A 26,985-nucleotide genomic window follows, 5' to 3' on the forward strand; every position below is an offset into this window, starting at 1 on the left:
CCCACAGTGCTGTTAGGGAGGGAGTTCCAAGATTTAGATCCAGCAACAGTGAAGGAGCAACAATATATCTGGGTGAGGAGATTATCCAATGAGGAGAAATTGAGCAGACTAGGTCTATATTCCCTATGAGTTAGAAGAATGAGAAGTGATCTCATTGAAACATATGAAATTCTTAAGGGGCTTGACAGGGCAGAGATTTTGGGAGAATGATTCCCCTGGCTGGGGAGTCTAGAACTAGGAGTCACAATCTCAGAATAAGGAGTTGGACATTTAGTTCTAAGATGAGAAATTTCTTCACTCAAACGATTGTGGATATTTGAAATTCTCTACCCCAGAGTGGGTATGGATGCTCAGTTGTTGAGTATATTCAAGACTGAGATTGATAGATTTTTGGATACAAACTGGATTAAGGGATATGGAGATAGTGTGGGAAGATGGAGTTAAGGTAGAAGATCATTCATGATCACACTGAATGGCGGAGCTGACATGAAGGATCAAATGACCTACTTCTGCTCCTATTTCTCATGTTCTGATAGCCTTGAATCAGGTGTCATGTGACTGGAGGGGAACTTGTAGGTGGTGGTGTCTCCACGTACCTACTAATTTTACTTTTCTAGGAGGTACAGGTCATGGAATTGGAAAGTGCTGTTGAAGGAGGCTTGGCGAGTTGCTGTGGTGCATCTTGTAGATGGCAGACACTGCCGCTGCCGTTGTGGAGGGATTGAATCTTTACATTGGTGGATGGGGTGCAGATCAAGAGGACTTCTTTGTCCTGGATGGTGACAAGCTTCTTCAATGTTGTTGGATCTGCACTCACTCAGGCAAGTAGAGTATTCCATCACACTCCCGACTTGTGCCTTAGATCCAGTTAAGTTTCTGGCTAATGGTGACACCCACAGCATGTTGACGGTGGGGGATTCAGTGATGGTAATGACGATGAATGTCAAGGGGAGGTGGTTAGATTCTTTTGCTGGAGATGGTCATCGTCTGGCTTTTGTGTGGCGCAAATATCATTTACCACTTAGCAGCCTAAGTCTGAATATTGTCCAGGTTATGCTACATGCAGACACCGATTATTTTATTAGCTAAGGAGTTGCGAATAGAACTGAACATTGTGCAATCATCAGTGAATATCCCCACTTCGGATCTTATGATAGAAGGTCAGTGATGAAGCAGCTGAAGATGGTTGGACCTTGGACACTACCCTGAGGAACTCCTGCAGCAATATGTTGGGGCTGAGATGATTGGCCTCCAACAACCACAGCCATCTTTCCCTTTCCAGTCAATGGGGGAAGGACTCCCCAGCCCCCAGAACGCACCCTCCTGCCTCAACAACCGAAAGATTGCAATTTCTATTGACTTCTATTGATGACACACTTGGCCAAATGCTACCTTGATGTTGAGTCCAGTCACTCTTAATTCTTATCACACTGTTTTCAAAGCATGTGAGTTGGGATTAAGGATACCAGAAATAGCTACACAATCCTATCCATTCTACATAGCTTTTCTTGCTGCCAATCTAACACATATCTCAATATATTTACAAACAAAATGAAATCTTATTCACCTCAAGTGCTTAATCTTCCTTATGGTTCAGAGTCCCCTACAGCTGCTCAGAAAGATAACAACTTGTCTGTACCATTGTTTAAGGGTATTCAGCAGTTTGCTTTCTCTGATCTCACGGAAACCTGGAGTTCCTTGTCAAGCAGGTTTCACTAGGTCTGCAAACATTTCCTTTAGGCCAATGAAATGATTAAAACTTTATATAACTAGCCTTCCATCCCAATCATTTCTTTGTCACATTAAAAAAGGCTTTGTCCTGTGCTAGGAATCCTGTGTAAGAAGCTTGGGAAGTATTGCACTGAACAAGGTTGTCGCTGTCTTTCTGTCACTGTGGTAAACTTTGTTTTATAGAGGTGAGTAAATTCTTGTATAATTCACCAATTAAAATAATCCTTTTTTGCTGAGATCTCACATGAAAGAAAAAACTCAACATAAAATCTGGGATGCTTTGTCAGTTATCTCAGTGCGTGTGTTGAATCAACTATTTCAATTCTGATCTTGCACGTGGGCCCTGTGTTGGATTTACTGTCTTGGAACCCACTGCTGGCCATCCAGCTTGCTCTATGTTAATACAATTCGGTAGCTTTCGTCTCTTGCATTTACTATTTTCCCTTTTTTGGTAGCAATTGGATAGTGGAACGTGTGCCTCCAGTTATCCTTGATAAAATATAGGTGCTTTCTGGCTAAGGCTGTTGTAGCAATAATGCCAGTTGGGAGATGGGCGCTGCAGTCTCAGCCTTGAAATCAATGCTCAGAGGAGGAAGCTGAAATGCTCACCCGGAAGGAGAGTTGGAGTCAGAGTGTGAATAGGGCACTTTCTGCAATTAGTAGCAGCCAGAAGCCTCCTTTTCAAGGCAATAGAGCCCAAGGTGCAGCGAGGTCGGGAAAACTGACAGCGTTCAATCCGCAAGCGAAACTCAGCATCGGGTGGACCTGCCTCATTGCACTGGCTGGTGAACTCAAATAGGCTACAGCAGGTTGGTGTTCTGGCTCTGACAGTTCCTGACTGGATCAAGTCACATGGTTTGCCAAGTCTTTGACCTGTTTTCAAAGTTATTTCCTTGGACCCACTGCACCCTATCAATAACAGCAGGGCACTTTTCACTGCTGCAGCCTATTGGAGACATTCAAATTACAAACCTGGCTTTTCCAATCAAGCTCGAGTGTCAGAAGAATAAAATCTTCCTCTCCAATTATTGGAAGCCAACAACCTAGATTTTCAATGCAGATTTCCATTTTTCTCTACTTAAGTAACGGAACATTCTGGAGTGTATCAATGGTGTTCATCTCTGAAGCTACTGATGTTACCGTATCTAAACGAGGTGTCGTCTGTCCCCTGAGGTGGACTTCAGAGATCTGCCATGATTCTGAAGGTGAGCAAGGGAGTTTTCCCAGGTGCTCTGGTCAACATTTACCCCCTCCAAGCAACATCTGTACTGGAGTAGATAAAGACAAAAATCTGCACTGAAAATCTAGGTTGTTGACTTCCAATAGTTGGAGAGGAAGGCTTTATTCTTTCCACAACATCACAAAAACAAACAAACAAACTGATCATTATCTTATTGCTGTTTGTGGGAGCTTGCTGTGCGCAAATTGGCAGCCACGTTTCCTGCATTATAACAGAGATGACACTTTCGTAGTGCTTCATTGGCCGTAAAGGATGTGAAAGACAGTCTTTAAATGCAAGTTTTAACTTTAATCCCACGGTCAGATTTTCTAAGTGTAGTGTTGCTTCAACATGGTTTGGAAATCTATCGTCTGTTCCCCAGCCCAGGTGGGTAGGATCCCCATACATCATGGGCTTTCTGATTACACGTTTATACTTGTATCATTTCTCATTCACATTCTGAACATTGGAGAAGTTGGTGATACAAGCAGTGCTCCAAACTGTGCTTAAAATCAGGGGAGGATGCTCAATTTTCACAAGTTGGAATGAAGCCATCTCAAATAATTCTCCCTGCATGACCTCTCGCTATAAAATCAGGCTTTTCAAAACCAATTATCAAGATTATATTTGATGTGGTAATGTATTGAGGATTATCAATAGGTGAAGTGAATAAGCTTTTTTCAGACTTGCATTTATATAGCACCTTTCACAGCCTCACGGTGCCTCGTAGTGTTTTATGGCCAATTTTGAAGCGTCACTGTGGTAATGTGGGAAACACAGCAGCCAGTTTGCACACAGCAAGATCCCACAAATAACAATAGGGTAATAAGCAGAAATTCTGGGTTTTTATTTTAAGTGATGTTAGTTGAGGGATAAATATTGGCCAGCACATCAGGGAGAACTACCCTGTTCTTCAAAATGGTGCCATGGCACCTGAGAGGGCAGGTGGGGCTTCACATGAAGGATGGCACCTCGACAGTGTAATGCTCAGTACTGCAGTGGCGTATCAGCCTAAACTTTGTATTGAGGTTCTGGAGTGGAACTCCAATCTGCAACCTTCTACTCGGAGACGAGAGTGTGAACCACTGAACCACAAATACTGTACATTGGCCAGTCTGGAAATGAGTTGTAAAGGTGCAATTTGCAGTGTGTGCTGAATTAATGGGGTGGCAGAGGATTACCTGGCCCAACATTTCAATCAGATTTCACGAAATAGGATCCTTTGACGTTACACACATGGTTATCATCAATTGTTCTGATATGCAACATGTTTATCCACATTAAGACCCAGTTACCATCGCAAGGTCAATGTAGAGATCAGGTTTATGTTTCCCTTCTACATAGCACCTGGGTGCAAAGCTTTATGTCACCCACAAGTTTGGTGAGACTGTTGCAAACACCTTACTACATTTCACTGACAAATATTGTGGAGATCAGGGGTCTCATGGCCGGTTGATGTGGAATGCCGCTGGTAACCTCATAAAGGGATCATTAAAATTATGAGGGAATTTGATAGGGCAGGTATAGTGAAGCTGTTTCCACTAGTGGGGGAAGTGCAAAATTAGGGTAACAGATATTAAATAGTCACCAGTGAATTTCAGGGAAACTTAATTTTTAAACTCAGAGAATGAGTAGAACATGGAACTTGCTGCCATCTGCAGTGGGTGAGGTGAATAACTTAAGGAGAAATTAGATATAAGACAGAAAGGAATAGAAGGTTGTGCTGATAAGAGTTAGATGAAGCAGTGCAGGAGGAGGCACACGTAGATTGGCACAGATGGGCCAAATGGCCTGCTTTTGTGCTGTGAATTCTATGTAATATGTAATCTGAAACATTTTTCATTTGCTTCTAATGTTCTACTTTGAAGTCTAATGCGTTTTGGACAAAGAAATAATCTCACGACTACAGACTCCTCACCAGTAAAGGCTGGTTCCACCACATTGTTGTTTTTGGTCTTTTTTCGAACAACAAATCTAATTTAATAATACAATGGTCACTAGATCTCATGTGTAAAATAAAACTTTTAGATTTTTTTTTCATTCACAGGGTGTGAGCTTCGCTGGCTGGGCCAGCATTTATTGCCCATCCCTAGTAGCTCTTGAACTAACTGTGGGTGAATTACTAAACATTTAATCCAACACAATCTCTTCCAGCTATTAGGGATGGGCCTAATAAATGCTGCCTCGCTAACGACACTCACTTCCCATAAATGGATAGAAAAATAAGTAGCCCGTCTCTCACACATGCGAAGAAACTACCCCAGAACGTCTCAGTGAAAAGAGGACTTGGAGCTGGAAGAAACATGATTTTATTGGGAGAAATACAGCAACACCACACGATACCTAGTTGAATTCCTCGAATCACTGCTGCCTTACATTTGAGCATACATTCAACAAGCTGAAAATGTGAGTACAGTGACATTGGATGGATAAACCTCTACACAGGGAGATTAACAAAACTGCAAACCTTACTCATTTGGAAACAACCCTCCTATTTTCTATTATACTCGTTAAAACACAACTATACCCATTTAAAAATAAACTTACTTCTGTGCTGAAAATAGTTCAACCTCAACCGTAGAAGTGAAGCAATTAAATGGCAAGCCCTTGGTAACCAGTTCGCACGATGTATACTTTCTAAGACCAGAAACTCACCGAAGTTTGAAAACACGAATGCAGCTGTGTTAGGAAGTGGGGCTTTTCCATCAATGCCAGGACCCTCTTTTCAATCATGGTACATTCCACATCATCATCCTGAATGACAACGTCTTTCTTCAAGATCTTGATGGCATACAGCTCGTTGGTTCCCTTCCTCTCTGATAGCATAACCTGGCGAAGGAAAGCAGTAAATATCGATAAGGAACTGTGCAAGAATAACTGAGAAGGCCACTTTTCAAAAGTACATTGTGATATTTCAGCTGCTATTTCTTTTGGCTTAATCTCTAATTAAGAGCAAAGTGTGTCACTGCTCAAGAGAGAACGTCTGACACGCAGCGTCTCCATTGAATTCTTCCCAATCAAGCATGGGCAAAGTGCTTTTATTTAGTCCACTTCTCTTTAACTTTCCATGTGCCAAATGGCAATTTTCCAAATGGGTAACAATAGCCTTGTCACTCCTTGCTATTGACGCCAACACTCAAGCACATATCAAATCTCTAGCTCTCAACAAGTTGATAGATCATCTCAGCCAACACATCCCTCAATGTGTTCGAGCACCAGCTCTGACCGGACCTGCCAGACAGCATAATAGCTGGATTTGGCAATCAGTGGCAAAACAAAACCGCTTGCTGACCTCAAAGAAAGCTGCCCATGAAGATCTAGCGATTTCTTTGGTGAGATTTTCCCTTTTCTAATGTCAGTTTGAATCTCGGGTCAAATCAAAGGGATCTCCTGCTGTACACAGAAGCAGTGATATCAGCAAGCAGGGTGAGCAGCCAATCACATTGAAGTATTCTCATAGACAGCAAGCCAGAAAGTAAAAACCACCGACTCCCTTCATGAAATTAATCACAATAAAGACATTTGACATTCAACAAATATAAAATTCCTCCAGCAGGGCCAATGAGGCTGTTTAGTGGCAATCATGAACTAATTATGTGTTTAAAAACTTAGTAACACCACATTCAAAAAGATGCAACATTTTCAAAGGTTTTTATAGCACGACCAATAGTGCGAGAGGAAGAGATCTCATCGTTTCAGTATTTCTATTCATTGCAGTCGGAGGGAGCTTCAACATCACAACCTATGTATAAGTGTAAGACCACTGACATCTACACGTGTCAACTCCAGAAGTTGCTGTCAGTTTCAAAGAAGTAATGATGGGGAACAATGATAATTTTACCATTAAAACTACCACAAAATCCAGGCCAATCACTAACTGGTTAACTTCTGAACAAGCTTACACACCTTTCCAAAACTTCCTTTGCCCAGCACCATTAAGAAATTGAAGTCTGACAGGTTCACATGGTCCAAGTTGTTTGTAGGCGAACTTGGTTTCCTCTCAATCGCCTTTTTTCCAGCGGGACCAAGTTTGGCTTTCTAGAGGGGATTTAAAGAAATAATAGTTAATGCAGCTTCAGTGAGACTAGGCTCCAGTCTTGATTCTGAAATATGGCCCAGAAATGGATTCTGGCAATGCACACAATCAGTTCACAAAGGGTAACAGCATGTACAACTCTTTTACCTCTTGACAGGCTCTTTCCGCATTCATTAACCAAGGACCAATGTATAATATTATTGGATCTGATGCAGCAAGTTCAGTTACATTATTTCCTTTGATTTTCAGCTTCCTTCCCTCTCTCTCCTGAAAGCACGAACCCTGACTGGGTATAGTTACATGCTAAATAAAAGGCTCTTCAGTGGCTTGTTCAAGTTTAATGGCCCACATAATGAGTATCAATGGGCTTTTGTACAGTAGAGAGAATCATCTTAGAGCCTGATCTCTCCCTCACTAATACTCATATGCACAGAATCCTTACAGCACAGAAGGAGGCCACTTGAACCATTGTGTTTGCACCGACTGTCTGAATGAGCAATTCACCTAATGCCATTCCCTCCCCTTCTCCCCGTAACTCTACACACTCTTCCTTTTCAGATAATAATCCAATTCCCTCTTGAATGTCTCTGCCTCCACCACACTCTCAGGCAGCACATGCCAGGTCCTAACCACTTGTTGCATAAAAAAGTTTCTTCTCATGTCTCCATTGCTTTTTTAGTGCTCTCGTTCTCGATCCTTCCACCAATGGGAACAGTTTTTCCCCTATTTACTCTGTCCAGACCCCTCATGATTTTGAATACCTCTATCAAATCTCCTCTCAACCTTCTCTCCTCCAAGAAAAACAGATTCAACTTCTCCAATCTGTGTAACTGAAGTTCTTCATCCCTGGAATCATTGACTTGGAATCTGGAGTCACTGAATAGGAATGGAGAGCAGGAATTCTATTTGATTTCCCTGCACCTTAATCCAGGGATGGTGACTCCAATTCTAACAGCTGCATTGCAGCATCAGCTGAGATCAGCTAACTTAGCGTTGATCAGAATTAATCTGACTCTTTGTGATCCATATAGCTTAATACTACACTGACTGGTGTTTTATCCCAAACAGTTTGTGTTGCAATCCACGTGGCTTTGCTTGGTGTGATGTCTTGGAAGATAAAAGAAAAGTATGATTACATCTATCTTAAACTAAATCCAAGATAAAAAGTGTTTCTAAATACCCCACATTTAAAAAGTTCATCAGGAGACTTAACAGGGTGGGTGCTGAAAGGGTAATAAGGGGTCTCCCATTTAATAAGGAAATGAGGATTTTTTTCTTTTAAAAGGGTTGTGAGCCTGTGGAGCTCTCTTCCCCAGAGAGTGGTGGAGACAGGGTCATTGAATATTTTTAAGGCAGAGGTAGATAAATTCTCAACTAACAAGGGAGTCAAAGGTTATCAGGGGTAGGCAGGAACATGACGTTAAGGCCACAAGCAGATCCGTCATGATCTTATTGGATGGTGGAGCAGGCTCAAGGGGCAGAATAGCCTACTCCTGCTCCTAATTTGTATGTTTGTATCTAAGTGCCCAGGTCTCTGACACAGCTTTATTTCAAACTGGGTCTATGAGAAAACTCCCCACTTAGGCAACAATGGCCTTGCTTTATAACACACATGTCTCAAAGCTTAACCTGACGGGAAAAACAGTAGCCAGTCAATCAGCGCAAATTCTTTGGCTGTCAGAGGTACCATTTTTGGATGGTTAACTACAAGTATCAAACCAGATTTTGGGTGACTGATACTTTGGTTCCAAGCTGTGCAATATATCATACACTTGGGATAAAATCAACAACAAATTCTCTTGTGATGCACCAATGAATTTCTCATCGCTTGTAATATCACCCATGAAGGCTTGATCACAGTCAAGAGATTTTTTTTTTAAGTTGGTGCAAAGCCACAGGTGGGGGTGTGAGGTCAAAGGCCTCAGTGTTCACTGCTTCAGTGGCCAACTCAGGCATTGAGATAAAGCAGAAAGATGAAACAGAAAAGGGTGTGTATGGCAGATGTCTGGTTGATAATACAAGTGAGGACCAGGCTGAATCCAGAAGGTTCAGAGGGGAAGTGAAACCTGAAATAAGAGAAGCAAAGGGAGAGTGTGAGAAGAGACTGTAACTAACATAAAAGGGCATTCAAAAGTCTTCTATAGGTACATTAACAGTAAAAGAATAGCAAGAGGAGGAGTGGGGCAGATTAAGGACCCAAAAGGGGTCCATGCATGGAAGCAGGAGGTATGGCTGAGGTATTAAATGGTGCTTGATAGGGTGGACGCTGAGAGATTTTCCATTGGTCAGGGAATCTAAAACATGGGGGCACAGTCTCAGGATAAGGGCCAATCATTTAGGACTGAGATGAGGAGTAATTTCTTTACTCAAAGGGTTGTGAATCTTCGTAATTCTCCAGCCCAGAGAGTTGTGGATACTCCATCAACAAATATATTTAAAGTTGGGATAGATAGGTTTTTGGTGTCTCAGGGAATTAAGAGATATGGGGAGCAGGTGGGAAAATGGAGTTGAAGCCCTAGATCAGCCATGATCATATTGAATGGTGGAGCAGTCTACTCCTGGTCCTATTTCTTATGTGCTTTACATCTGTCGTTATCATGGAAGATGCTGCCAAAGTATAGTGAATGAGGAGGTAGATGGGATACCAGACGGACTAAACATTGATAAAGAGGAGGTAATAGAATGGTTGGCTATACTTAAGTCACCAGGACTGTATGGGATGGATCTGAGAATACTGAGGGTGGAAACTGGGGTAACACTGGCCATGATCTTCCAATTCCCCCTTAGATACAGGAGTGATGTCAGAGGACCTGGAAAATTGCAAATGTTACACCCTTGTTCGAAAAAGGGTGTAAGGGTAAACCCAGCAATTACAGGCCAGTCAGTTTAACCCGGGGGGGGGAAGTTTTTAGAAATGATAATCCAGGACAAAATTATGGACAGTAGATTAATTAAGGAAAGCCTGCTTGCTTTTATTATGAACAAATCATGTTTAACTAACTTGATCAAATCCATGATGAGGTGACAGAGCAGACTGATGAAGGTAACACAGTTAATGTGGTGCACATGGGCTTCCAAAAGACATTTGATAAAGTGTCACATAACAGCCTTGTCCAGCAAAATTGATGCCCATGGAATAAAAGGCAGCATCAACATGAAGTTGGCTGAGTGACAGGGAACAGAGAGCAATGGTGGACAGTTGTTTTTTTAGACTGAAAGGTATACGGTGAAGTTCCCCAGGGATCAGTATCAGGACCGCTGCTTTTCTTGAGATATATTAATGCCCTAAACTTGGGTGTATGAGGTATAATTCAAAATTTGCAGATGACACAAAACTTGGAAGAATTATGTGAATGCTGTGAGGAAGATAGTGATAGACTTCAAGAAGACATAGGGCAGAATTTTGCCCTTGGTGGGCGAACGGGCCCCACCGGCTCAGCAGCGGGCAGGCATTTTGAGTGGGCGGGCCAATTAAGGCCCGCCCGACAGGAAGCACTATGCGCTACCTGTGTTGGGGGGGAGAGGGAATCCCCAACTGTCAAAGTGCGCTCTTTCGCGCATGTGCATGAAAGAGTGCACCGCTCCCTGAGGCAAAGTGCTGTCTCAGGGAGTTTACTGACAGGTGAGAAAAGTCAAAAAATAGAGAAATATTAAAATTATTAACATGTCCCCCTCATGTGACAATGTCACACGAGATGGGACATGTTAATAAGAAACACATAAAGTTTATTAAATTTTTAAAAAACGGACACGAAACTTCATCCCGCCAGTGGATGAAGTTTCATGAATAATCTGGATCCCGCTGGGGCTCCTGTCCTGCCCGCCAGCCTTAAGCTTGGCCGGGCAGGGTCTTTAACAAGGTTAATTATCCTGTCAATGGCTTTAATTGGCCATTGACAGGTCGGCGGGCCTGCAGCTGATTTCGCTGTCCGCCCGCCTTCCTGAAAATTTAAATGGACCGGGATGATGTCGGGGGTTCCTCCCAAAGTCATCCCGCGTCATTTTCCCCTCGGCGAGCGGGCCCCGCCCCCAAATCGCCGAGGGGAAAATCCTTCAGATAGACAGGATAGTGCAATGGGTGAACACGTGGCAGATGAAATTTAATGCAGAGAAGTGTGAAGTGTGAAGTCCTACATTTTGGTAGGAAGAACAAGGCATTATAAAATAAAGGATACAGTTCTAAAGGGATGCAGGAGCAGAGGGACCTGGATGGTAAATTTACACAAATCGTTGATGGTGCCAGGGCAGGCTGAGAAAGTGATTAAAAGATAAATGGGATCCTGTACTTTAGAAACAGAGGCATAGTGTATAAAAGGAAGAAAATTATGATGAACTTTTATAAAACACAGGTTCAGCCTTAACTGGAGTTGTGTACAATTCTGGGCACCACACTTTGGGAAAGACTTTTTTTTATTCATTTATTTCATTTTGTAGGTGTCGCTGGCTAGGCCAGCATTTATTGCTCATCCCTAAATACCCTCGAGAAGGCTTGAAGATTTGAAGGCTTTGGAGACATTGCAGAAAAGATTTACGAGAATGATTCCAGGGTTGAGGGACTTTAGTTACATAGATAGATTGGAGAAGCTGGGGCTGTTCTCCTTAGATGGTTAAGAGGAGATTTGATGAAGGTGTTCAAAACCATAAGGGGTCTAGATGGAGAAGGTAGAGAGAAACTGTTCTCATTGGCAGAAAGGTAGAGAACCAGAGGATGCCGATTTAAGTTGGATGGCAAAAAAACCAGCAGTGACATGAGGAAAAACATTTTCACGCAGTTTGAGTGATTAGGATCGATTGTGGCTTTCAAAAGGGAATTTGATAAGCACCTAAAGAGAGAAAATTTGGAGGGCTAAGGGGAAAGAGCAGAGAAGTGGGATTAGTTGAGTTGCTTTATCAGAGGGCCAGCACAGACTCAATGGCCCGAATGGCCTTCTTCTGTGCTGTAACCATCCCATGATTCTACCTGAGGTTTACTAGTGCCCAGAATGATTTAACATGGTGTCTAAGCAATAGCAGGCAATTTAATGCTATCTGTCTCTAATTTATTTTGGTGTCAGTTCTTGTAAACTGTTACCTGGCTAAGTTGTATGGACATAACATCATGTCAATGAAGGGGAAGGTTGGCTTAGTGAGTAAGAGCAAGTGGCAGAGGCAACTGAACCGGTGGTCTCAGTCTCAGAAACAAAGGAGTTCATGAGCTCTTGGCACTCAATGCTGGATAGAGGGGCGAGAGGAGAAGGGGTTGGCATTGGGAAAAGAAGAAAAGGTCAATTTTATGCTGCAGGACAATTCTGGTGTCGTGGTCAGTTTTAGCAGCAGAGATAAGACCTGATAGCCCTAGATATGGCCCAGCCAGATCTTTCAATAGACGGCTGGACCAGCCTGTGTGCCGGATACACTTAGGTTTGTGGCCCTCGCTGGAGACAAGGGCAAAGGTGGAAGTGAGGAAGTGGCTGAGGAGATTGATAACTGCAGACATATTGTGGAGAAAGGAGGGCAAAAGGTTAGACCAGACAGCTAGCAGTTTGATAGTGCAGCTGTAAGTGACTTGGGAGAAAGTTTTTAACAGGGGTAGGTGCAGAAGGAATTGGGGTTGGAAGCAGCTCAGGAATGTTGGTGGTAAGCAGTACAAGGAAGTGGCCACAGATGTCCTTGACTGTGATCAAGGGATGGGAAAAGGTGTGATCGAGGAGTGAGTATGGGTGGAATGGTTTATAGGGAGGTAGAGGTTTAGGGAATATAAAAAGGCAGTGAACTCAGAATAGAGCACAAGGGTTTGTGGGATAGAAATTAAAAACTGTGGTTGAGGATTGACTTAGTGTAGAGGCTGAGATGAGCGAGGCTACAGTGGAAACAGGGACTTTAAAGGAGGAATTTTAAAGGAGCAATAAAACAGAAAGATTTGCATTTATATAGCATCTTGCACAACTGCAGGACTTCCCAAAGTGCTTTCCAGCCAATGAGGGACGTGTCTTTTGAAGTGGAATATTGTTATAAGGTAGGAAACACAATAGCTAATTTGTAGGTAGAAATCGCCCACAAACAGCAATAAAATAATAATCAGATAAACTGACTTAAGGATAAATATTTGCTTAGTACACTCAGAGTAACACCCCTCCACTTCTTCAAAATAATGCCATGAGATCTTTCTGTGTACCTGAGGGGCAGACAGAGCCTTGGTTTTACCTCTCTTTTGAAAGATGGCACCTCTGACAATGCAGCACTCCCTTAATGCCACACTGAAGTGTCAGCCTAGATTTTTGTGTTCAAATTTCTGGAGAGAAACTTCTGGTTCAGGGGGTGAGAGTGCGACGAAGTGACCCACAACAAAGGTGGAGGAGGAGATAGTGCACGTTGGAGCTAAGACCAGATTGTCACTGCAGCGCTACCAAACAACATCTCTTCGCCTTTAATCGCTTCTTGTTTATTTCTACTTTTCTGCCATTTTTTAAAATGGTGATGTTAGCTCAACCCCTTCACACTGTCAGGATAAATGATTACTCCCAGCCAGTGACCAGCACACGATAGGTTAAACAAAGCTCATGGTTCCGAGATGAAAGTATCTGGGAGTTGTTCAACGAGTTGACAGTGACTGTCACTCCTCAAATCAGCAAGCTCACGGGAACAGGGGGAATTCGCAAAACTCAGGCAAGAAATGACAATAATTATTTTGTGGCCCAGGTCTGTAACTGCGAGGCAAACCTGTTCAGTGCAGGAACCGTCTCCCGAGAAGGAGGAACCTTGTAACTTGTTCCTCTACAAAGGCTTTCTCACCAGCCCACTCGCTCAGTTGGGAGCCTCGTCCTGACTCACTGGGATATGGATTTTTGGCTGTTGTGGGGCCGGGGTGAGGGGAGTGTATCCCACCTCTGAACAGCATTGACTCCCTGCCGGGAATCTGGTATCGTGGACTTTTCTACATAAAAAGTCTTTTGAACAAAGAGAAAAATCAAAAAATATTGGTTAAAAAAAACACAACTGCATCGTGTTATTCATGATTCTGTTCTGTCCTTTATACAGTAATTAGACTGGGGTTTCTCATAATCAAAAATCAGTCTGAAGTGAAGCAAGCAGAGTTATTTTGCTTGATGTCCCAGAAGTCTTGTACATTACATTAGCTTGAAGGGTTGACATTAATTAGAGAGTTTACTTGGCAAAAATCTTTATTCCCTAAATGTGTATTGCCAGATATTCTGTGAAGTATAATTTTAAAAATGCATGAGGATGTTATACCTTCCATTCAGACCTGTGGTTCGAGAGGTCTTTTACCTGTATTATAATAAGTGATGTATCGGGTTAGATGCACTTTAACTCCATTGAAGATTCTTTCAGTTGAGTCTTCCCTGTGCATATGGAGAGGGCAGGATTTACCACATCCAGATCCTATCACACACACATGGATTTCTCCTACTGGATAGGACCCAGTGAACAAGCTATTTTATTGCTTGGATGGATCTTTATTTACCAGATGTTACTCCCCTTCCTTCTCTGCAGATGTTTTAATAGCAGCTCCACTGGCAGCTCTCCATGTGGCTCCTGTGCCTGTGAGAGTCTGGGCAGTAATAGTTATCCAGGCTATTTGAACGTGAAAAGCATCACAACCAAGCGGGATCCTGCTCTCACTGACATTGTGATGGTTGCCCAATGGGATAATAGTTGGGAATGAGCACCCTGGCTGGTTTGGCCCCTCGTTCCAGGGGCAGAGGGAGTTGGTGTGGAGAAATAAGGTGCTAAGGATAAATGCGTTGGAGCAACAAATGAGCTTTGCTCCCAGAAATGAGCTTTAATAACTGAGAAACCTTTCATTCAGTTAAGACAATATTTCCAGTTTGCACTATGCTGATTCAGTCTGTTCTACCAGTAAGAATGAATGGGCTTGTACTGTGCCTTTGAGCTCACTATGTTCATGCAAGCATGTATTAGTGCCTGCGTGAAGAGTGCACACAGAAATGTAATACAAATGTGCTCAGCATCATACCTGAACTTCAGGGGACAGTAATTCTGAGCTGGAGTTTAAGGTTGACAAACAGATTGAATCTTATGTTCTAGTGCTGCCACCTGGTGGTGTCCATTTAAATGCATCACGATGCCGTCAATTAAAGAACACAATCGGAATGAATGTTCCCAGGTGGACATTTCATGGAAAATGCCAGGAATTTAATGCAGAGAAGTGTGGAGTAGGAAGAACAATGAGAGACAAATAAAAAATAAAGGATCAAATTCTAAAGGGGGCGCAGGAACAGAGAGACCTGGGATTAATGTACACGAATCACTGGTTAAGAAAGTGGTTAAAAAAAGCCACTGAGTTCCTGGGTTTTATAAACGGAGACAGGGTACAAAAGTAAGGGAATAATGATGAACCTTTATAAAACACTGGTCCGACCTCAACTGGAGTATTGTGTCCAATTCTGGGCACAGCGCTTTAGGGAGGCTTTAGAGAGGGTATGGGAAAGATGACAAGAATGGAGGCAGGGATCAGAGACCCCGGTTACGTGGAGAAGCTAAGGCTGTTCTCCTTGAAGTTTGAGAGGCGATTTGACAAAGGCGTTCATAATCACGAGAGTAGAAATAGCTGTGAAATTTTCAGTCAGAAGTCAGCTGGCATATGCAAGGCTTTAACTGCCCATCAAAGCAATAAAACAGTTTAAAGCACCGAGCTGCATCTATCAGGAGTTACAGTGGCAGATTCAGTCTGAATTCACAGTGCTTTTAACTGCTGATCCCAGCTATCTGAGCCTCTCATCGTCTTCAGTTCCTGTTACAGTGACTGAATCACATCTACCAGCTTTCAGTCAATATTCAGTCAGGAACCATCTGTAAGTCATGGCTTCAAATAAGGAACAATGGGATTTTGCTGCTGTAGGAAAGCAGCGTGGCAAAGTTCAGGTGAAAATTATATATTTTTAAAGTTGAAACAACCTGATACTGCACATTACTTTAATGGTTGAAACAAATGGACTAAATTGTCAGCTATTGTCAATTATTAGAAATGGTGTCATTATCGGAGGCCACTAAATAGCATTGGTGACTGTGGGTGTGAGATATTACTGTGGTTCTCTGCCTATTGTTTTCTCAACTGTAGGGCAATTGATAGCAAAAAGACGTGTCAGACCTGGGGTGGCTCTGTGATTTGGAGATCTACAACTGTGTATTAAACCAGCAAAGGACTTTCAGGATATCTATGGATGTTCTAATGGCCCAGTCAGGGAAAGCACCAGAAACGACTGAGGTGTGACCTTCATCACTTTAAAGTGAGAGGGCATGGGATGTTTGCATAGGGCTCATTATGATCCTAAGCCTGGGCAGAAATGATTGTCCAGGCGCAGCTAATACAGGAAAATTAGACAGCTCATCCAATGTTTCCTTGCTGGCATTTGTGCCCCATCCTATTTTCTCATGTTCACTGCACCCCATTCAATCCAGGTTCTAGAAATGCGGCCCTGCCCATCTGGCTCAGGAGCTGATAAATCTTTCCAAGCCACCAGAAACACCAAATAGGTAGTTTCTTCCAGAGCATCAGGAGAGTGGCCATGGTTCTGGCTGCCACGGGAGTGGAAATGATGAACACTCAGTCATCAGGTAGCGAGTAAATGGGCTTTGATTAGTTGCCAGTTTCATTACTTGAAATAGCTCTCTTATCATGCTTCCCTGATGCACATGGCCCTGACCTTCCTCGATGAGGCCAGCACAGACACGATGGGCCTTATGGCCTCCTATGCTGCTGTAACAATGCTGTGACTCTGTACGGACAGAGTGGATAGAAAGGAACTGGTTCCATTAGCAGAAGAGCCAGGAACCAAAGGTCACCGATATAAGGTGATTAGCAAGGGAAGCAACAGCAACATGAAGAGAAACAATTTTACACGGCATGTGGTTAGGATCTAGAATGCGTTGCCTGAATGTGAGGTAGATTCAAAAGAGGCTTTCAAAAGGAAATTGGGTAAGCACCTGAAGATAAATAATTTGCCAGGCTAAGGATGGAGGAATGGGATTTGCCGAGTTGCTTTTACAGAGAGCCGGCACAGACACAACGGGCTGAATGGCCTCCTTTTGTGCTGTAACCATTCTATGATTCTATGAATAGTCTGCACCAGAGAACTGCCAGACTGGTGCAGAACAAGCTGGGCTAACAAGGAACTGTCTCTCTCTCAGTCTCCTGCTATTCATTTTATTGGCCAGCAATAATCTCTGTTTAATGAACAAAACTAGCTTAAAAATGTGCCCTTTAAATAGGAGAGGTGACACAGTGCAGAATGCACATCACTCAAAAGAGTCACATCCACTGATCAGCTCAACAAACAGAATTCAAAATTTAACCCTGGCCAGGTATAGTGTCAAGCAGCTCCTACAATCTCAGTCTGGTTCAGTCAGTATTACTCTTACCTCTGTATCTGAAGGTTCTGGATTCAAGCCCCAATTTAATCTGATGCTTCAGTACAGTGCTAAGGAATGTGCTCCTCCAATCCTGGCGTCTTCAGCATCCCCATGCTGAATCGCTCCACCATGAGCAGCTGTGTCTTCACCTGCCTGGGCTGTAGGCTGTGGAATTCCACCCCCCGCACCCCCCCGCCCCTCCTAAACTCTTTCCGCCTCTCTTCACCTTTAAGACACTCCTTAAAACCTACCTTTTCAACAAAGCTTTTGGACACCTGTTCTGATATCTCCTCATCTGGCTCATTATCAGATTTTATACCATAATCACTCCTGTGGAACATTTCACAAAGTTAAAGAGTCTACATAAATGTAAGTTGCTGCTGTGATGCTGACATAGATGTGGCTTTTGGGGAAGATGTTAAACTGAACCCTGTTTGCTTGTTCAGAGTGGAGCTCCAGTCCTAGTATTCTGAGAGTGGAGAGTACTGCTGGCCTTGTCAACATTCATCCCTCAACTGAAAAACACTTTAACTGGCTGTTCTGCTGTTTGTAGGGTCTTGCTGCATTGTAATTGGCTGCCATGATTGTCAATATAACAGAACTAATTACATGTCAAAAGTAAGTTATTGGCTGTATTGCACTTTGGGTGCTGAGGATGTGAGGGGACATGATAAATATACACGTCATTTCTTATTTCACAATTAACGCTGAGAGATGTACAGACACTGGAGTAAAGCAATCAATTGTCTATTTATATTGTCCCTGAAACCCATAACAACAAAGAGCCTTTCAGGGCATTCTGTCCCCCAGCCATCTTGTAGCTGCATTCCTTTTAATGTCACATTTCTTCAACAAATCTTGAACATGGTATGTAATGAAGCTTCTGATACTGCAATCATTCAACATCCACCATTCTCCCTCTGTTTGTACACTCTGCAACTTCTTTAAAATATTCAGTTAATCAAACACCACCTGCTCTGTACAAACCATTACTGTTCTATTGTTCACTAACATCACCCTGTAGCATGGACTCTTAGCTTAATACAACTGTGATAAAACTAACGTCTGTAGTTTGCTGGCTTGTATACTTTCCATTGTGTGCGCAGGAATGTAACATTTGCCATTCTCTGGGGAGTTTGGGTAAGTTTGGGAAAATGCTAGCTAATGCCTGCACTCTCTGCTTCCCAACCTTAGAGCAAACAATCCAATGTATTACATTCACTTCCCTTCAGTAAACGTCAGGAAGTCACAGGCCTCACTATAATCATTATTAACAAAGGGTAAACTAAGAGCATATGTATGCTGCGGTTTGTGTGTGGGCCAGGGGCAGAGTGAGTGCATATGGGGTGGTGTAGGTGAATGTGTGTATGAGTGTAGGGGGAGCTTGCTTGGAAGTCCATCACTAACTTGAATATCCAGCACTCCATCACCAGCGCACCTACCCCACCTGTGGGATAGACACAGTTCCCTGTTTTACTCAGGTTTTTGTTTTGCCAATGTTTCAGACAACCTGCTGACTGGTGACTGAAAATCTACAGCTGAAAGCAGAGGAATTGTCCAATATCAACAACAGCACTTGGAGTGTGAGGCTGCATAACCGAATCAGTTTTGGGTGTGGCGTTTCATAGGTTATTACTATCTGGACAGACTGAACAGGCTGGGACTCTTTACTCTAGAAATGAGAAGGCTGAGAGGTGGCCCTTAGAGCTCCTTAAAGTTATGAAAGGGATTGATAGGGTCAACAGTGATATGCTTCCACTAAACCAGAGACCTTACAGACAGTGACCAATAAATCCAAAAGGGAATTTGGGAGAAACTTTTACCCAGAGAGTGATTTAGAATGTGGAACTCGCTACTATACAGACTGGTTGAGGCAAATAGAATAAATATGTTTAAGGGGAAGATAGTAAAAGTGGAAGAAATGAACAGAAGGTTATGCAACAGCATTAGATGAAAAGGGTTGGGAGAATGCTCCTGTGGAGCCTAAAGACCAACATGGATCAGTGAGGCTGAAGGGTCTGTTTCTATGATATAAATTCTGTAATTCTGTAATTCTATGCTAAACATAAGGTCAACCAGCGTTTTTTTGTTTACGGGAAAATCCCGAACTAGTTCTTAATTGTAGGAAATCCAGAGGCATCGCCAATCACGAGCATTTGTCAGTGTTGAACTGCACGAGTACAGGAACGACGTCATGTTGGAAGATAATAATCACTTAGCTCACTTCACTTTCCACCAGCTCCCCTGACACACCCCCTGCCCGAACCCCAGTCCTTTATCAGAACCTCGTCTTGTGCTGTTTCTATGACCCTGTTTCCCATCTCAATCTCTGTCTCTCTCCACTCTGCTGAACCAGAAACAATCCCATCCATTTTAAATGCTCCGGCTGCCAAAATGTTTCAATAGGGTTTTACAAGGGCTCCGTTCTGGTTTCCTCCATAACTGTTTAACTCAGGAAGTTTCCCTGCATCGTTTCTCCTACCACCTTCAACCTTTTTATTTTTCTTCCACAAAACAGAGCAATTTGGCAGTCATGCACAATCAGCAAAACTCAAACACATACAGAAAGAACAATCATGAGACAGTTTCCAAAGCAAATTTAATTGGAGCAGAGAAAACAACGAAGCGAATGTACGTCCAAGAGACACGTTAACACACACTGGAGTGCGTTTTAAGGCAGTGACACATCAAGGAGCTGATTGGCCAACCTCTGGGCTCACAATCCATTAAGTCAACTGAACTGTTAGATGTCTTACTGTCTTGTAACACGCTCCCGATTGGGCTGCTGTCTACTTGCATGAACATTACATAGTGGTGTTAAAAAGCAAACAACCAGAGAGGACTACCTTAAAGAGATGGTTATTAACAGGATGGCCTTGGAAGAGACAGGAAAGGGAGAGAACTGCAAGATTAATTGAGAAGAAAAAGATGGAGAGAGAAAGAGAGAAAAAGCAACAATTACTGCAAGTGACTAGTATAAGTGATACAGGACAGGGTTTGGTGAAAACATCCCAGGTTAACAAGAAACACAACGTCCAAACATACTGATCACAAAATGGATAGAGGCAGCATTGCCAAGAAACAAACCATGATTTGACAGAAAGCAACTAAATAACAGGTTGATCATGACACACATCCTTCAAAAACAGGCCTAGGCAGGAATGTGGGGTCGAGGTTACATTCAGATCAGCCACGATCTTATTGAAAGGCAGAGCAAGCTCGAGGGGCCGAGTGGCCAACTCCTGCTCCTAATTTTGTATGTTCGTATCTTCACCACATTCAGACAACACCCCCTGAGAATGGGGCTGAGGTTTTCCCCAGGTTAATCAGTAAGATTCGCATGGTGTACTCACTGGGCAATGGTTTAACAGAGTGACACGTCACCGATGGAAATAGTGATACCTCGACACGACAAGTTCAATACTGCTGCTGAGTGGACTGAGAATTCTTAACCTCAGAAATGATTTAACAGTGAAACACAGCTTCTACCCGAAACAAATACTGTACAGCTTTGTATGAAGAGGCCTCTCCTGTACTTGTAAAATTGGACTGTTAGCATTCATTCTCCACCACCACCCCCCCACAACCAACCACACATAGCTGTCCTGCCAGGCTAAACCGTTATAAAGGTGAACCCTGGATTTCTATCTCAGACTCTGGTGATGTCTTCATTCCTTTGGCGTTTCTCAGTGAGACCCAGAGGATGCTGGGATCTCTGTGCCAGAGTGGCCACCACTAACAATGAGAGCACTTCATTCTGAGCACTCAATCCAGCTCCAACATCAGGTACAGTTTGGATCCTTATCTGCTTTTCAAACTGAAATGGTTTCCACAGTTACCATCCAATGAGGACACATCCTGGGGCGATGCGTCTCACATCCTTTTACCTTTATGGTAGATACTGGCAATCACTGACTGGGCTGGCTGCAATTTTGTTGAGGACAAGAGGCTGACAGTATCTTTTCCTCACAGTGATGGGGTTTTCATATGGCTGGCCCATCATCTGGGAAAATTGTTGTGAAGGTAAATAGGCAATAAACAACTGCACATATGAAATGAGAACCGAGAACTCTCCGTTGTCCGTAGGAACATAGGTGTGGATATGTCTCAGCCAGACAGTAATAGAACATTGACAGATAGTGATACTTCATATGAAACCCAATTAGAAAGCCTTGGGTTATACATGCATTCACGTGGTATATATCTATGTATAATGTTTAGTGTGATAGATTTAACCTTTCACTAGTTCACAGCAGGGAAGTGCCAGGCTCAGGATTTGTGTTTCTTCCCCTTCCCTTTATGCCCCAAACAACCTGACTGAATTAGTGAACTCACTATGAGAGAGATTGTGGGTGTGAAGACTCAAATGGAGGGTCAACACTGTCTGCATTCTGCTGAAGGGCCTGTGTCTGTTTTGGAACTTCTCTGCATTGTTATCTGTAGCTCCTATCGCTGCAGTGTATAGTATATTTATTATTTTGTCCACAAATATTAGTGAATACCTATTTCCATCCTTTGCAGACCTGGATGAATGGATTAAATCACCGTCTAGCATCCAGCTGTGTCAAAGGTAAGCAGCAGGAAATCTTGAAAAATAACTTTCTAAATCTCACTCCATAAAACAAACCCAAAATGCAATGAAACTCACTGAACCTGATAAAGAAAATACGAAATCAGGGATGGGACGGGAATCCACCACATGGCAGCTCTTACCTCAAATTTCTTACGAAGTTCAGAATCCTCATCGTCCTCGATGATAGGGACATTGTAATACTCTCCTTCTTCTTGGCTTAAGAGTTTGAACCTGTGGGAGTGACAAAGGAGAGGAGGTTATTGCTCCAGGCTCAACCACGAGGGAGGATAGGTCGCCTGGCAGACATTGTGTCATCAGGCAGGAGCCTGGATTTAGTGGTTACGTTGGAGCATTAATGGGGGAGAAGCTCAGGCCCTCCCTGCTCAACAGGAACGCAAGCAGAGAGAGGCGTGAAGATAATAGCAAGCAGACAGTAAGGTGCACTGGGATCCTGTGCTGTGGGATGCAGTGTTTTAGTGCACCGGCTAAACAAGACTAGAACCACAACATTCAATTTCAGTACCAAGCTATTTCTCTCTATACTGCAGGCCCATATTCTAAAGTCACCTTCATTCTCTGCATGTGTTTACAGTGTAAACCATTTTGGCTTTGTACTGACTCTGAACTGGAAGTTTAAGTCCAGAGTCTGACCTGGCTTGGCTCCCTTGGTGGCCATCTCTCACACCCCTTCAATTTTGCACCATATGGAGTGTAGATTGGTGCTGAATCACACCAGGTTGGCCAAGTGTTCGGGATTCCCCCATCCTCCCACATCCCCTCCCCAAACTGAATGTAGCTGGTTAAAACAGTCTCATCTGCACGGAGAGGTTTAACTTCCAGCCAGGAAGGAGTGATCACAGGATCAGGAGAAGGCCATTCAGCTCCTCGAGCCTGTTCCATCATTCAATGTGATCATGGCTGATCTGTAGCTGAGCTCCATTTACCTGACTCTGCTCCATACCCCTCGATATCTAAGAAAAATCTATCATTCTCAGTGTTGAAAATGTCAATGGTCCCCAGCTCTTTGGGAAAGAGATTTGCAGATCACCACCACTGATTGTGTGAAAAAGCCCTTCCCTATTAGACTCCTAAATGGACAGGCTTTAATTTTAATATTGTGCCTCTTTGTTCTAGATTTCTCCATCGAAGGAAACAATTTCACTCTTATCTTTGCTCTGGAATCCATTTATAATGTTAAACACCTCAAATACATCACCTCGTCATTTTCTATTCGAGGGTTTTTACTGAGAACGGCCTCAGGTCAGACACACATACCAGCCAATCACTGCGGACTTCATCAGCTCAGATACACCGAAGGACAAGGCACCCATAAAGTCATTCCTTGTGGTCCTGTCCCAGTCCCAGATCTCCACTGAGAGTCGGCGATCCTTGTCACTACTTTTCAATTTACTAGGCAGAAAGAGAGAGAACAAACGACAATACAGTTTCCATTACTTTAATCAGACACCAAGAAAGTGATTAAAACTAAATGAGTCATTGAGGTCAAAGTGCACTGGCCCCACTGTTGATAATATACAATGTTCCAATTCCTCACTCTCCTGCTGCCCTGGGATTTCGCCTCTGTTACTCTGACTGGGTGCTGCATATTGAGGGGCAGCTAATGAGGAAATGACTGGCGTTTCAGAAGTGCTGAAGATTAACCAGAGCATTTAACAGCTTTAGTGTCTGATCATGAAGGGAGCGTGGCTTTCATATCCCAAGCCTTTCCCCTCGGAGCCACCAGAAGGGACAGTATTTCTTTAATTTAATTCTGTGATTATCATTTACCAAATTATAAATATCTCCTTTAAAGAGCAGACTTGTATTTATATATATTTTGCACACATACATATATATATGATATTACATATATAAATACACAAACTGCAGCTCATCACATCTCTTAAATAGAAAATATAGAAACATAGGAGAAGAATGATCCAGCATCATTACAATTTCCAGCTCGTGGTCCATAACCCTGTCGGAAAGAGCATGTCACTTAAAAAACGAATGACTCTGAAAAGCCACGGCTGCTGTTGAGTGGGTAAACATGGCGGCCATTTGGCTCACAGCAAGATCCCACAAAGCAATAAGATGAATGAGCATTTAATCTGCTTTGCTAGCTGGTTGAGCGAGAAATACAGGCCAGAACACCGGGGAGTACACCTCTCATCTCCAAACAGATCATTAATATTCATCCAAACGAGCTGGGAGAGCCTCAGTTTAACATCTCATTGGATGGAAGTCACCCCCAATGATGCAGTGAATTGCATGAATGAACTAAATCATTAATATTTAATACCCTTTGTTGATGGAAGTCACCTCCAATAATGCAGTGCACTCTCAGTGGCCTGGATAGAGTGTCATAGTCTCACAGCTTCCCCAGGGGGGCTTTTTGACCTCATCATATTTACCCCAATCCTGGTTTAAGCAGTGAAATCATAAAAGGCTGCCAACTACGTTAATCTTGCAAACAATATTACCTTAAAATTCTCCTGCAGCTACCTCCACTGTCTCACACACAGTACGTGTGCAAGGAATAATTATCATATACACACGCGGTACGTGTACAAGGGATAATTGTCATATACACAGTACATGTTCAAGGGATAACTGGCACACACACACAGTATATGTACAGGTGATAAATGTCACACACACTGTATGTGTACAAGGGATAACCCACACACACACAGGACATGTACATGGGATAACTGTCACACATATGCATTAAGTGTATAAGGGATAACTGTCACATACACACAAAGTACATGTACAAGGGATGACTGTCATATACATGCACACACAGTAAGTGTACACTGGATAACACGCACACACATGTACATGGGATAACTGTCACATGCATGATGCGGTTAAAGGACATGATGGTAATGCTGATGAGAAATAAGATGTTAAACATAATATGTGCCCTCTTGTGGAAAATAAATCATAAAAGGTTTTTCCCTAATCCTGTCTAGCCAGTGGAAACAGTAAATGTACTCACAATGTGAATGATTCGTTCCAGCTGGGGTTGAGTGTTGAACGGATGGTTTTTGTCTTCTGTTTGCTTTCGCTTTTGGGGTCAGGGATGAGTTTGAGTTTCACGTAGGGATCTGAAAGACCGTTGGGATCCATGGGGATTAGATTTTTTGCATCTCGCACTGTAAAATAGGAAAAAAAGACAGTTGAATGATCTGGGAGAGCAGGGTTTTCAGTGTGAACATTCCAGAACATGCACCGCTGCAATTACAACTCATATTTCAGTTTAATCGAAACAGAAAGGTAGTGTTCGGTTGACCACATTATACAGATAGTTTAGGATTTAGTGCAGCTCTAGAAACAGGTATAGTCCAGTCTCAGTGAGGGTAATCAATGGGTGGTAGGATCAGACTCTGCTGCTAACCAATACGGAGAGCTGGGCTGACTTGTCACTTTGGGGGGGGATGGGAAACAGGAATTGGGCCTGTTTCCTGGTCCAGAAACCTCGCCCTTAGGGGAGGTGGGTAAAACAGTCTCTCTTTGGGATTTTGAACGGGGTGTCCCCTGACCTGGCATGAAGACAGGTTCCCTGTCCAATTAAGGGCGTTGGGCAGGCTTGTGAAGCTGGATAGGCAATCAAAGATCTTCCTGCTTCAGAGGAACAGTTAACTGAAATAAAGAGGAAAGCAGTGAGAGGGCGCTTTAACATGAAGGGGCCCTCCTAGCAATTTTAAGAAAAAAATCAATTAAAAAATAGATAAAGCAACCAAGCCACCATTGCGGGAGGGGGGCTGGGGGTTGGAGGGCCTCTCTACAGGGTAGCTACCTCCACCCATGCAGGTAGGGAGGGCTAAGTTGGCAAGGCTGGTAGAGCTGGCACCTCCACCTGCTGCTGGGTGCCCACCTTTGTGTCGGGAGACTGGAGGTTGACTGGAAAACCCCTGTTGGCCTCCATTACTTACGGCTCACAAAACTCATCATCAGCTTAACTGGCTGCTCATCTTTTGGGTACAAGCAGCCCTGCCAGGCCCCGAACGCACCTCCCTCAAAACACCGTGAACAGGGCCAGGAAATGGACACACTGACCGGGGATTAGTATCTTCAGGCTGTGTTCGCCTCTGTCCCTGACCTGAGCAGGGTCTGGAAACCCTGCCCAATGCGTTTGATATTAATGGCCCGGGTGTTTCAAAAGCAATGCAGGAAGTGACAGAGCACCGTCACTCAACACTGCTCAAAGTGCTACAGATTGCAAGTTCAGCTATCTGATAAATACCACAAACCTGCACTAACTGAAGCAGGAGAGGGCCCTTCTGTGCTTGACTCTCTCTACCCTGGCACTGGGGACCAGGAGGAGATTTCCACAGCACCACTAAATCCCTGTAACTAATTGTACAAGAATCATTAAGGGTTAGCATGCGGGTATCAGTAAATAGGAAGGCAAACAAAATGTTGGCCTTTATCACAATGGAGTATAAAAGTAGGAAGTCTTGCTACAACCATACAGGGCCTTAATGAGACCACACCTACAATACGGTAAACAGTTTTGGTCACTACACTTAAGGAGGGACATACTTGCATTGGAAGCAGTTTGGAGATGATTCACTGGGCTGATTCCTGAGATGAAGGGATTGTCTTACGAGGAAAAGTTGAGCAGGTTGGGCCTATACTCACTGGAGTTTAGAAGAATGAGAGGGGATCTCATTGGAACGTATAAAATTCTGGACAGACTGGATGCAGGGATGATGTTTCCTCTGGCTGGGGGTGTCTAGAAAAAGGGGTTACAGTCTCAGGATACAGGGTGGGCCTTTTAGGACTGAGTTGAGGAGAAACTTTTTCACTCAGAGGGTGGTGAACCTGTGGAATTCTCTACCACAGAAGGCTGTGGAGGTGTAGTCACTGAATATATCTGAGAAGGAAATAAATAGATTTCTAGACTCTAAAGGTGTCAAGGGGTAAGGGGAGAGAGCGGGAATATGGCTTTGAGATAGAGGATCAGAAGTGATCATACTGAATGGTGCAGCAGGCTCAGAGGGCCCAATGACCTGCTCTTGCTCCTAATTTCTATGTAGGATTCTG

At 43.3% G+C, this 26,985-nt stretch overlaps 1 protein-coding gene across 2 annotated transcripts in view; it reads right to left on the minus strand.

Moving 5' to 3' along the window:
* LOC144667593 (protein kinase C alpha type) overlaps window positions 1-26,985 on the minus strand; it is a 299,492-nt gene that overhangs the window by 51,814 nt on the left and 220,693 nt on the right. For both annotated transcript variants that reach the window (XM_078529023.1, XM_078529022.1), the window contains exons 6-10: window positions 24,935-25,091; window positions 23,206-23,340; window positions 22,071-22,161; window positions 6,857-6,988; window positions 5,606-5,779 (exon numbers count right to left, since the gene is read on the minus strand). In XM_078529023.1, coding sequence (XP_078385149.1) covers window positions 5,606-5,779; window positions 6,857-6,988; window positions 22,071-22,161; window positions 23,206-23,340; window positions 24,935-25,091 — 689 coding nt within the window. The remainder of the gene's footprint in view (window positions 1-5,605; window positions 5,780-6,856; window positions 6,989-22,070; window positions 22,162-23,205; window positions 23,341-24,934; window positions 25,092-26,985) is intronic.

Source organism: Cetorhinus maximus, chromosome 24 (assembly GCF_964194155.1).
Source record: "Cetorhinus maximus chromosome 24, sCetMax3.hap1.1, whole genome shotgun sequence".
In the NCBI taxonomy this organism is placed as follows: Eukaryota; Metazoa; Chordata; class Chondrichthyes; order Lamniformes; family Cetorhinidae; genus Cetorhinus; species Cetorhinus maximus.